At 35.6% G+C, this 13,904-nt stretch overlaps 1 protein-coding gene across 3 annotated transcripts in view; it reads right to left on the bottom strand.

The window, feature by feature from the left end:
• The window catches only part of RANBP17 (RAN binding protein 17), a 168,007-nt gene that overhangs the window by 43,072 nt on the left and 111,031 nt on the right, over window positions 1-13,904 (bottom strand). For all 3 annotated transcript variants that reach the window (XM_076350195.1, XM_076350196.1, XM_076350197.1), the window contains 3 exons: window positions 9,310-9,398; window positions 3,007-3,114; window positions 430-512 (listed from right to left, as the gene is read on the bottom strand). In XM_076350195.1, the coding sequence (XP_076206310.1) occupies window positions 430-512; window positions 3,007-3,114; window positions 9,310-9,398 (280 nt within the window). The remainder of the gene's footprint in view (window positions 1-429; window positions 513-3,006; window positions 3,115-9,309; window positions 9,399-13,904) is intronic.

Here is a 13,904-nt window from a genome sequence, read left to right as displayed (position 1 = left end):
CACTTTTAACAGCGCTCTAGGGTAAAGCTGTTATGGTCCTATTATGTTTTGGAACTGCTGGAATATAATTTGAATACATAAAATCAACCCACACCTATCAATCAGTAGCCTAGATCAAACACCTCATGAGTATTTGTATCTTTGCTGAAATACATTTACAGTTGCTAGAAGACAGGCATTCAAGTTAAAAAAGCGATACAAGCAACAATGCTACATGAATGAACCCTGATCTATGAAAGTAAATGAGCTCCAAAGGTCTGCCACGTCAGCTCTGCACTTTACAAAGGGATGATACTGGCTGTAGCACATTACAGTCCTGCTACGTATTCCACAAATCCATCAGTGCTCAGGAATATGAACTAACAGGATTTTTATATCACAAGACAGGCAAAGAATTACACTGTAGAGGAAACATTAATGAATACCTACCATACGTACAAATCATTTTACTAGCTTCTCTGAAGAGAAGAATTCCATTTGGAGATGATACATCAAAATTTAAACGTTGCGATCTAAAAAATAACAGCAAAAATATTCAGATGGTCATCGAAGCAGAAAACTGCAATGGATTCATTCCTAAAACAAAAAAAACATTTGCTGATTACAAAGTACAATTATTTGGTAAACTAATTCTAGCTTTCAGTCCAATGACATGCACTCTAGTTATCTCCATATGTTGCCAAAAAAACAATCCTATGACAAAAGGCAAAACAGTTTTAACCAGAAAAGGTGACCAGACAATACATACACAGCTTTCAGTGACCAGTGAACATCTTGTACCCATATACAGTGCAGAAGAATGGTACAAAGGTTCCATAATCTAAGTGGTTAGGCTAACTTTTACCCTGCTTCTGCATCTGTATAGCTTTTAAAAATAAACTAATCCCCACTGGTTATTCTGATACATAAAATCTATGGTAATCACAAGCCGGTTCTCCGTGTGTAAATTGTAACACGTGCTTTTTATGAGCATTCAGACCTGAAGAAGATTGCACCATGTTGTCTTCCCTGATGCACAGATATTACCAAAGCCAACAAGAACCACTTTGTTCCCAATCTGGAAACGCAACAGAGACCTTGCCAAAGTCCCTGTGGCATCTTTCCAATTTGCCTTTGTGATAAAGAAGCCTAACTCCTAGTTCAGGCCCGAAAGTTAACTTCGAATATAGGTCTTAAGCTTCTAAGTAACTTTAGCAAAACTTACCCTTAGTGTTTATTTGGACTGAAAGGGAAAGGAGTCATCCCTGAGTGATGTAAACCAGAGTATCCCCTGGCTGACCTATTTGGTAGTCATCCACTTGTGATCAAACGTGGAGTCCTTGTATTCACCCCTATCACAGAGACAGCAGTAGGTATCTTTCTTTGCTGCAAGTCCAATTTTTTGTTGTCTGAGTCCCTGTTTGCAGGGTCCTTTGCTGCAAACTCTGGAGTAAATCTGGGTGTTTATAAATGAATAAAACGTGCCTTGTATAAAACATTTGTGTATTCCATATGCACAAAATGATAATGGCTGGCAGAGGCAAAAAAACCAAAATCAGCACATCATCTCAATATCAGAGTGGCATAATGCACAATCTGATACTCTGTAACATATTTTAACCATGTCAAAGTATATTGTATAATGCATTCTAACCTGTAAAAGCTAATGCAGTACACAACTCATGAAAAAACACCATCCCAGATGATGTTTTCTAAAGGGAACAAGGCAGATTTTCTGAATAGCAATACGTAGAACAACATGAATATGGAAAGTAGCTTGAAGAGCTGTCATCTGCATAAGATTTATTGTTCCAGTTCCTCTTTGCTTTTGTTTACCGTTATTAGAGTTCTGTGGTTTTGCTTTAACAATCTCCTTGAAATAAGTTGCAGCACTATTAGAGTATACTGCTCGTGCATTGCATCATGAATAAAAATAGGTTAAACTTTTCCAGCAATTTATTATACTACTACCAGGATAAAAGACATAATTAGCCTACACAAACCAAAGAGGGAGTCACAGCAAGCAAGTCAAAACAAACAAGAAACAGGGAACTCTGCTTTAAGGTTTGTGTAGCTATTCAGGGATTAAGTGCACATCATACACACTAGCGTTTGACTGGGAGGCAGGTCTGAACTTTAAGGCACCAATTTCCTGTCACTAGATTAAACTGAATATTTTTTTCAAATTTCAAATATTTCAACTTTTTTCCTTGTAAGTTTGATTTGCAAGGCAAAATGAAAAATGATGAGAACACATACTTCTTTGCTGAAAACTCTTAATTAATTTGGTCACGAAGATACCCAACACAGAGACTTTAACTATCAATTTTTCATTTAAAAATCTTTTTTTCCTTTGGGCAGTACACTAAGTATTTCCAAGTCTAATGATAATTTCCCAGAATAAATTGTTCTGTTACTTGTGGTAAAACAGGAATTTCATTGTAACTACTGCAATGTCAAGTATTGAAATAACTTCCCAGAATCATTCTAAAGCCTTTCTGATTAGCCCACAGAGAAGATTTTAGATATGGGAGGAGTTACCTACATGCCGACTATAAATATTGCTGTATTAGATACCATTCCTTCCTATTTTGGCTGGAAGAGTTGAGTTGCAAAAGAAACCGTAAAGGGAGTTGTGGTTTTACAGGCACATATGTATGCCGCTTGGCTTAAGGCAAAAACTCAGCCTGCAGCAAATCTTGACAGCAGACAATTTTCCGATATTTAATTATGGAGTCAGTATTTATCCCTGGTTAAAGCATACACTTCCACTAACATTGAATATCAAATCACAGTAGTCTCTCATATATATTCCTGTAATTAATCCTTACCAGCTGATTTTGTAACAGCTACCATTTTGGTAAAACAATACAATGACACTGAAAGCTGAGTCGTGCTTGCAAATTTTGTTCCAAAATTCCAGTCAAAGTCAGACATCATGAGGATAAGCAAAGCATAGAAAGATGGAACAGAGAATGCACACCATTACAGTATTCATCACTTATCTAATTTGCACATGTTTCTTACCTGTTTTGCATGAATTCTGCCATCAGCTTCAAGATAGGGGTTGTACACGCAGGTTCACGGTACCACAGTTCAATAGCTCTTTGCAGAACAGAAATGTATGCAGGGTATCTTCACCAAACTGAGTTAAAGAGTATACTGATAAAATAACATCTTGCAAAACGGCTTCCCCTAAAACTGTACTACACCATTAGATGGGTGGGCCAGATATAGACCTTGGCAGCTCATTCTGACAGAGGGACTGCCAGAACCTATAAATTTAAGCAAGTCTCTGCTTAGAAGACTAAATGCTTTGGAAACATTAATGGTTAAATGGGAAATAGTTAACATACCAGAGCTGTAATGAAGGAAGAGGAAAGCAGTTAGTATATGTGAAGCTAACCTATAAGTACATTTCTAAAATGAGCTTGGGTTTTTAATGAATGGCATAAGTCACAAATGGCAATTTAATTTAAAAACACCAGAAATTTACATATTAGCAAATCCTGGCCCCCAAATTTCAGTGCCACCTCATACATATTATATTTGCTATATAAACGGTTGGGAACAATTTGATTGTATGAAGTTGTTTCCAGAGCATTCAAGAAGAGGATTCAGCCAAACTGCGTGGGGGAGACCAGCAAAGTTAGATTTCTAAGAACTCTTTCAGGAGAGCTGTTTGCTCATCAGCACCCAGGAGGTATCTGTTCTTTTAAAGCAGGATTTAAAAGAATGCAATAGAGAAAAAAATAAGTTTAGCAGACTCTGCAATGTAAATTAAAAAAACCCCCAAACTTATGAGTTACTGACTGTATCAAAATATTTCATGCAACTATTTGATACAAAGCTGACCCCTGGTTTTCCCAACATGCTGAAAAAAAGAGTTTATTTGGATAAGAATGCAGACTGGTAAATGGAAATGAGGTAGCACAACCTGACTGGCAAAGAATTAAACCGTTTTTTTTTATATTGAACAGAGAGTTTTTAACTATACAATTTACTATTAAAACATCATCTAGCTAATCTAGTCAATGGCTTTGTCTAATAATAAACTTATTTTTCATGTTTAACTTTGTTTTATGTCATATAATTCTGCTTTATTTAACCACACGGGAAATAGTGACTATTCTTAGGAAAACGCTATTGCCTATTCAGACAATAAAGGCAACTATTGTGAATCTTACAAAGTAGAATACAGGCCAAGCACTTAACATGAGGTGTGAAATAGAAGTCTGAAATATATAAAGGTTTACACGCTTCTAGGATACGTAGACACAGTGATGTCTCAGTTCGCTATAGCTCTTCTGGTGGAGGCTAAAGCCGTCAGACATAGCACTACTAATGAATGACAGCGCTGTGTAGACAGATGGAAGGCATTCTGGCTACTGCTGTCTGTCTGAGGCATCTAAAGACTTGTGCACTTTTGCTGCCAGCTGCTTGAGGCACTGCAGACATAAACTATATATAGCGGAAGAGGCTGACGTGTGAAATATACTTTTAGACCTTGTTTCTCTCTCCTTTATGGGGTTCTTTACATTTTAAATCAAACTTAGAGTTAAACATACCATAGAGAGTTACCAGTAATGAATTGGGATTTAAATTCAAATCCTACTTGCCTAGAATATCCTCAAAAGGCATAGATGATCCATGCCATCTCATACCTTTAGAAATTCACTTCTGCCAGTTCCATTTTTTCTGAGGTGGACTTCCAATCCAGCTCACACTCAGCAGAGGATGGACAAGATACTTAAAATGCAGCAGATGACATGTAAGGTACAGAACAGAACTGTGCTGTTAATTCTCCTAAGTCACGCCTCTTCCTTAGCCTTCCTAGTAGCCTCATGTACACAAAAGGGAGATGGTGCAATGCTGCAAAGCCCCACTGTGGAATTTTGTGGGGTAGAAAGCAATCGCCTTTTCAGGTTTCATGGCAAAGAGAGTAACTTGACAGCCAAACGCTACAACTAAAATGTAAGTCAGCAGTATATCCAATGTGATTAGCTATCTTAATTCAAAAATTTAAGCATCGAGTCCATGTTCATTGACAAGGAAAAACTGGAGACACTATAGTCAAATTTTATAAAAGCTAGGGTCAACAGAAAGGCTTCGGTAATTTATTATTTTTTTAATAAATCCAATAAAGTGGAATAAATCAGTTTTAAACAGAATATTATTTTTAAGTGTTTTTAACCACAAACTTCAAGGAATCTGGCTAATTAATGAACGTAACCTGACCAGTCAGTTCAAGCTCAAAGGAATTCAAACTGCAAAAAACAATACTGAGGTTTGAATCAATGCAACTGGCAATAACAACTATTACAAACAGATTACCGATCAGGTAGCCTTGTTTCATAAGAAAATGCGTTGTCGTCTTCTCTTGTGATGAGGAAACTTCAATCCCTACAGCTGTTTGTTGGGCTCTTTCAAGTTTGTACCTAATCCTGAATCCTTAAAACATATAAACTTAAAAATTTAATTCTTCAAAAATAGACTCATTTTTGAATAAGCCATCTTATTGCTGCACATGGTTTTATTTTGTTAAGAAATATGATACAAATTTGGATAAAAAGGTATGGTAGTTTGGTGAAAAGACTGTTTTGCTTGTTCTAGTGATCCACATCTGAAGCAGCATACGATCAGACATCTGAATATCTAGGTCAGCCGGAACTTTTAAATGACCACTAGATAAAACATCTCAATGGCAGATCAGATTTCATGCACTCATGCATATACATCGTGTGCTATCTAGCTGACTGCAACTCTGAGTCAACCTAATAATTTAATTCTTGCAACCCATTTTCTTATTGCAACCTTTTTCTTTTACAGACAACAAAAATCATTAAATACTGAGAATCAACTGGGAGGAACACAGGAAAAATTGCCTATGGGTTACCACCTAACTGTAAGAAACACTAAATGAAAGTAACAAAAAAGTGGATATTACCCTGAACTCACAATTGAATCTCCATGGACGTATCTGACTGCGAGACCAAGGACCTTAGACTACAGACCGATATTAGTATGGAAGAAAACAGATTAAACATTCAACATCTTATCCAGGCAGTCTTGAAGTAAATAGCAGAATGAAATACACAAGGAGAATCATCACTGTTAAGAAAAACAGGTTTTGGTTCTACTCAAATTGCTATACAGGCTTTTTCAGGCCACACCTGCATGTTCAGGACTGACCTACAAATTACAGAGACCACATGTTATGAATACCAAAGGCAAATAAACTTTCCAAAGCTGTGGTGCTGGAATCGTCATTGACAGCTTGACATATCAATATTTCAGGAAGAATAAATGACTTTCATATCCAGGGTTTTGGGTTTTTTGTTTTGTTTGTTTGTTTGTGTGACCTTTTTCTTCCTCTTTCATTACCGGATACTTTGGGAAGACGCTATACTTAACACCTGAAGCTGCTTAAAATATTTGGAAATATTTTAATGAAGTCTTTTGAGAGATCACCTAATACAACTTTAAAATAAATTTTACTATTATTATAAGTATTTTCTCTTCAGCCCTTGCCAGAGGAACACTATAAATCTTGTCTCAGCTGAATGAACACCATTTATCATATTCATTTTCTTGTCAATACAATTATGAAAAGCCTTTGGCCTTTTTCCAAGGAGCCTGATTTGCTAGAGAAACTCAATTAGTATAAGCAAGCCTGCTACAAAACAGCCCTATTTGGCAATCTAGCACAGCTTCAGCATACCTGACGATTCACCTCTAAACCATGATCCTAATAACTCAATCATAATGGTAAAATACAAGATACAACGGTGTCCCCTGTGCCTCCCCCCGCTCCCCTCCCCAGACCAAAAGGACTTAAAAGAAATTATTTCTGCTCATTTTTGCCATCTACTGGACAAAACTTGAAACCTAAACATTACGATCAGAAAAAAAGAGAAGAATCTCTCAGGTGAGAGATTACCAAGTGTAATTTGTTTTGTTACGGACAGGGCTTAGACCCAAAATATTCCCTGCAATCTCTTGAAAAGTTTATCAATACATTCTTCTACGATTTACAAGTGACTATTTCTGATAGTCTTCAATACAGAATAAACATAATCTCATGATATATTAAAAGCTTAGCCTTTTATCCTTTGCCTCTTTGTATTGTTTATTTATTGAACAAATGCAAGTAAATCAGATTTATTTTGGCTAGTATTCTGTATTTGCCTTTTTCAATATTGAAATACTAGGGCTTCAAACATAACAGAATAAAATCTGTTTGAAAAACAGCTTTTCCTTGCTATTAAAACCATTTTCTGATGATATATTTGAAGCTACAAAAGAAATATGTTAATCAAAGGATATTTAAACTTTATATGATAAAATTGGCATCTGACCCTCCCTTCTCCTCCCATTTACCTTTCTGTCTTTATATAGAGTAAATAAGAGTTGCGATAATAGCAGCTTATTCTGCTATAACACTTTGGATCAATACCTGGATGAAGCTGGACTCAGCCAAATGAGGTGAAATCCACTGAACAGAAGCATGCACTTATTCTTTACAGCCAAAGGTGATGAGGACAAAAAAATTTTGAACCGCTGCAAGGGAAAAGAAACTGAGAAGGCCTGAGCTTTGAATTCCACACAAAGCTACATTTCAATCTATTTTTATTGTTAATACAGAATAATGAAATCCAAAAGTTGGAGGCTGTTTTTATTTATTTGAAATAAACTTAATTCATATACTGGAAGGAATACCTTAATTAAAAAAAAAAAATTCAGGAAAGGGTCCTGAGGATTACATATCCTGGATCCTTGTATAAAAAAAAAACAAACCAACCACCTCCATGGATGAATCCATTTCTTTCAAATGGAGAGGAGGTAAGTCTGTGTTATCCCTCCTCCTACAACTGGAGATTTGCAGTTCTGCACAGAAAAGCATGATACTCATGCTGTACTAGGAAAAACAAAGTAAAAAGAATTTGAAATGGAAGCAGCACTGATCTGCTTTTACACATCTTCCTGATTTTATTATTAAGTTTTAGGGTAACACAAGCACAAACAGTACTAACGAAGTTAAATGTACCCAACGGTGCCCACCAGAAAATGACATGCTAATTCACAGTCTGGCTTCAGTAGTTTTGTTTTTGTTTTGTGTTTTTTTTTCCCTCCAGTCCTCTAAAACTGAAATTAAGGGATGCTTTCCACTGATTTTAAGAGAAATAAAGATTACACTGCTTTATGTTTTGGACTCACTTTCTGCAAGCTGAGCCTGCACATAGACAGAATCACTGCAGGCTTGCGAAGGTCTTAAATAGGGCTTATCTGAATGGTCATCAGGATCCTACTACCCACCACACAAGGACGTCTATCAGATCATACCACGCTCTGCTGTCCAGCCTTTTAGTCCTTAAAGGCTCATTTCCTAGTTGCAATTCTATATTGATGCATTCCTCTTTCTTAACCTGGAATATTATTAGTGAGCAGTAGGTTTTCATTATTTACTTAAAAATATTTTTAAAAGCTTGATTTCTACTAAAGCATGTAACTGTACTTGAATGTTGTTTATTCTGTCCATAACATAAACAAATACCTAATTAACTTTCATAGCTTTGTGAGATCTAAATTATAAAACAAATATTTTCATAGTTACTTCACTATGTATTTCAGCAGTTTGTTACTAATATGACTGTGTGCCTGAAGAGAGAATTACAGCTACTGTATTTATAAAAATACAAAACATTTCTCTATAGTATTAAGAAAATGCCCATGAGTATTATTGTATTTGTTGGCATAAAAATGTATACAATATTTAAAGCAAATAGAGTTCCATTATTGTTACTTATTGAAGAAAACTACAGTCTAAAGATTTTGATTTTGTTTTCAGATGTCCATTTTCTTTTGGATCAAGAAGACTGCAGGTGTTGCGATATTAATAGAGTTGACATAAATAGAAAGTAACTGACTAAATTAAAGACATGATTCATACCAGAGAGAGAAATCTCCCCAGATAGCACTTGTATAGTATTTTTTAAGCACTTTTGATGTTAAGCCAAATGTAGGTACATTGTGTTTGAGTTAAAGACACAGGTTTTTTTTTTTATGAAAACATTATGGATTTATAAAGGGAAGAAAACCACTTGGATATGCTTTCTAGATTGGTAGTGTGACACAACAAAAAAGTGACCTCTCTGTGGTCCTTCCCAGTTAACTGCATGGTTGCCATTGTGCTGTAATTTTAGCTGATTACACATTAGTTCATTTAGCTTTGTTTCCTCTTCCCCACTGTGCCATACTATTAAACTAATGCAAGGGGCCTGGTATCCCTCTGTGCACAGAGCTGGTATTGTCATAGTGTAATAAGGATACATCCAGTCAAACAGCATGGTGTAGCTGGTCTTTGTGTTTAGTGCAAAGGCAATCCCTCGAAGATCCCTTGCCAGCCCGATCAACATACGCTGTCAGTGGGAAAGAGACACAGTAATTGATTTTCACGTTAGCACAGAGCAGATGGAGTAATAATCAGCCAATAATGACCACATATCTGATTTTGATTCATTAGTTTAAATGTCTCGCTCAAATCTTTTTTTACAAAAAACACAAAGATTCTTTTAACAAACAAGATTTCCACAAGTTTTATAGTGATAACACTAGCAAAATGCTTAGGAAATGCTTTTGATTATTCAATATGCTATCCTAATGAATAATGCAAATTAAAACGTAATATATGAATACTGTGTATTAAAGTTTAAAAGTGCTTCCTGTATTAATATATTTAAAGTAACAATAACAATAAAACGTTAATTTAAGCTTGTAATATTTTGAATGAGGTGTAAGACTAACTGATAATCATAACAAGCTACAATTAAGGTTGCACTGAGATTCTCATTGTACTGTTATTCTAACATATCTTTTCATTTTCTTTATAAAAAGCAATTTTTCAAGTTAGGTTTCTTCAAAAAGCGACTTTTTTGTTTACAGAAGACCATGCAAATCTCTATCTGTATTAACATTAGTACTAACATGAATTTTTTTTTCCCTTTAATGACTGAAGTGTGGCTTCAGAATCCTTCCAGCACAAATGCAGACAAGATTTTACGCACAGATAATTAGCCCCTACTAAAGGGATGTTTTCAGGATAATTAATAGACATCAATAAGAAGCAGTAGTGAATGAAAAATATTTTAACAATATAAACAAACTTTTCAATTTACTTAGACATAAATATTCTTTTTTGATAATTAAGTAGTTTTAATAAATTTTATCCACATGTGGAGGTGGGGTTTGTACTTTTTGTTTTTTCATAATAAAAGACCAGAGTACTGCAGAGTCTGGTAAAAAAAAAAAAAAAAGATCATAGAAGCATGGCAAAAAAACCCAGTAGGGAGTTCTCTCTTTAAAACCAGAGTTTTCAATAATGTACTGCTTGGTGCTAACACTGTAATATTTATAGTGGTGAGAAATACAAAAGGTAAGATTCACATATTAATTTTAATTGATCACATGAAGAGCAAATTATGGCTGATGCCTTGTTAAACTGCTAAATGTAATCTTACACAAGGGCTAATTTCTACTTTTCATATACAGACCCAATAGTCCAACTGACTTGGATGGCATGCACATAGATTTATCCAAAGATAAATTGAGTTCTCTACAAAACACTGGTGAGGTTGCTAGGAGTATTTGAATATTTGCATTTCCTTTCTGTTGTGCATTGAAATGGCCTGAACTTGCAAGATGCTGAGAGGTCTCAACTCTCATTAACTTTAATGGGACTCTGAAATCACTAGAGAGGAAGTGTTCAATACTGAGAACATGCAATATAAAATTGTAACTTTATATTCATCTGTATTTTCATACTTTGCATGCTGTTTTGTCCACACAGAAAGTAACTGTTCAGCAGACACGGTGGCCCAAATGTAAAGAAATAAAAGAACTCAGCAGCAACACTTTATACTTCTTTCTGAAGGGATACAGAGATGCAACATTATATACATGGAAGTGGAAATCTTCCAGATTGATTTTGCTTCCTTTGCCCATTCTAGCCACAAAAAAAGGAGACAAGCAAGACTGCACAAAGGAAAGGCTGGAGCAGGGAAGAAGGGGAGCTACAGCCCCTGGCAAGACACGAACTTGCCTTTGTTTGAGGATGCGCTCGGAGAGAAAGAGCTCACCATCCTACTGTGGTCTCTAGAACACGGATTAGAAAACGACAACCGGCCAAACCCATATTCCTCTAACATGCTTATTCTGTCTTTATAAAAACAACCGCTTGTAAGAAAACACTCTTTTGCAACTATATTTAAGAAATAGTTTAGTTGTGAGACTTTAAAAACTATTAATAAAAGTAGAAGTCCAACTTTCTTTAAACTGTGGTCCCAGATTTCTGGGAACCTACACAAACACCAGGCAATTTCAGACACCATTTGACCTTCTAAAGAAAGGAGAACAACTACTACATAAACTACATTTCTTGGTTTTCTATTCTTTAAATTCAGGTATTGTTACTAAAAAGCCCATACCATTAACCACACTATTCTTAATAAATGACCTCAATCTACAAGGCACCATAATATTCTTGTCCTGTAAAATCCCAGCAAACTCAGTGGTTTACATATTATCCATCGGAACTCAACTTTATAAAATAACACTGCCTACAGTTGGCAATGTCCGAACAGCCTATATAATAGCCTACATAATCCTGAGATAAATCCTGATCCATTTAAATCACTGGTAAAAATATCTTTAAACTCTAATAGGAGCAAAAATCACCCTAGATTCCATGCTTGCTTAAGTCACATTTAGTAAGACATGCCTCCCCCCCCCCCCAAATACCATGACAGTCTAGTTTTAGTTCATTATGAATTTTCAAATAGCACTTATACGCACAACATTTATTAATGACAAATAACGTTATACACTTATACATCTGCTTTTTGTCTGTCATCCTGTGGGATTCGAAGTGCCTTGCAAACTTAACAGAGTAACCTGAAGACTACATGAAGCTACTGCTTCGTTCACAACTGAACACCAGCCATTTCTGGGGCAAAGTGACAGTTAATAACACCACCAGCAACTGCAAATGAGTAAGATGAGAAGCGAAGAACAGTAAATACAAGAAACGTGGCAAGAGGAGCTTGTCAGTAGTATGTGGGTTTATACATCGCTTTTATTGCTAATGAAATAATTTTGTTCAAATTTCGGTTTCGAAATATTCTTCCCTGAATGTCAGCGATAGGTTTACTTAAGATTTAATTAAAACAAGGCAATTTTAAAAATAAATTCAAGTATTTTGTTTCAAAGTCCCGAAGAAGATTTTTCAATGGATTTTTCAAAGGAAAAGAGCTGAAGATTTAAATATTCACAGAAAACACCCTATGACTTGCCAACATGTGCCAAGTGTCTGACTAATGCAATTTAAAACAGACGAGACTACTCACACCACCCACCCCCAAAACGGGGCTTGTAATGGAAAGTCTGACAGACCCTTAACTATAGTGGCACTACTGGGTGCAGCTATAATATTACCCTCATAATTCTACTATATAATAACAACAAAGGAAAAAAAAGGTGAAGGGTCATTGCGCTTTGTCTTTAGAATTAAGATGGCTGTCTTCATCCTTACAGCATACTCTTAATTCTGGAGACACGTCTTAATAACCTCTAAATAGTTCCAACAAAAGAGCCGTGTCAGAGGAATGAGCAGGCCCCAAGGTGTTTCAACTGGAGTGTTTTCATCTGCCTTTATTGCTCTATCCCTCTCCAGAATTAAGGCAATAACCTGTGATAAATTATTCAGGAACTGCTACAGGGATCAAAGCAAAATCATTCTGTTAAAGTGCTGTTTGCAACATTTGGCACTTAGTGTGAAAACTTTTAATGTGTGCAAGCTGAAAATCAAGGATTTTAAATAATTTAACAGCATGGAGTTTCTACAAACCAGCTAAAGATAGCATGTTGCTATTTAACTGCTTTCTCCTCAGATCCTTTTTTTCATGCGTTTCTAGCAAATCTGATGATGTCACAACTATAAACAAAGTGCTACTGAGATTCCAGCTACCCAGTCGATATATTACTTAACTGGATTGTCAAGAGAAACCTTGAAATTTTTAGGAGAAAATTAGCCACTGTTTTAATGCTGGACATTTTTCCTATTAATATAAAAATGTGAAGAAGGAAGTAGCCAAAAAAGAAAAAAAAAAAGGGAAAGCAAAGCAATAATTACTTAAGCCATCTTACTTGATCTCCCTGGAAAAGAAACCTAAACATGTGTTTTGTATGCAGATTTAATGATTACAAATGTATTTTAAAAAGAAAGAGCTCCCTTGTTTGTTGTGACTGTTTTTCAATAGTGTATTTCAGAAATACTAAAAAAACCTAAAAAAACCCTAGCCAGTTAGAAAGTCCTAGTAAAAACCACAAATTAAATGAATTTGGCAGTCCTGGACCATTTTCATAGTGATATTTTAACAGTGTCATCTCCCCGTGGATCAGAATACTAAGCATTTTATTGAAGAACTGAACTGTTTTTGTTTTCAGTACTTGCAAAATGAAGTACCTGAAAGCACTTTTGCATGTATTATTTATTCATCATGATAGAAAAATAGCTTTAACCTAATAAATTACTTTTAAGAGAATTTAGAGCAAAAGTTTTGTTTACGATAAAGCAACAGATTTAGTTCTTTATCAGTAGCTTAAAGCACCAAGTTTTCTTTATACAAATTAGACAGATGGTGCTTACAGTAGAATTTACTAAAGGTCTGTCACAACAAATGCAGCCAAGCTGCATATTTAATCACTGCAGAACCTTGTCTACCTGCAGCTGCCAACTGCTAATCCAATTTCCCTGATAAATGTGGCAAGAGACACGATCAGCAATAAAGAGCATCTAACTCCATTTTCCTGCAGGGCGTCTTTTGATGAACATTTAGGACGGAAGCACGGAGTGCACTGTGTGGCCCTGG

This window comes from Aptenodytes patagonicus, chromosome 12 (genome assembly GCF_965638725.1).
Source record: "Aptenodytes patagonicus chromosome 12, bAptPat1.pri.cur, whole genome shotgun sequence".
NCBI lineage: Eukaryota > Metazoa > Chordata > Aves > Sphenisciformes > Spheniscidae > Aptenodytes > Aptenodytes patagonicus.
This window is presented reverse-complemented; position numbering and strand designations above follow the sequence as displayed.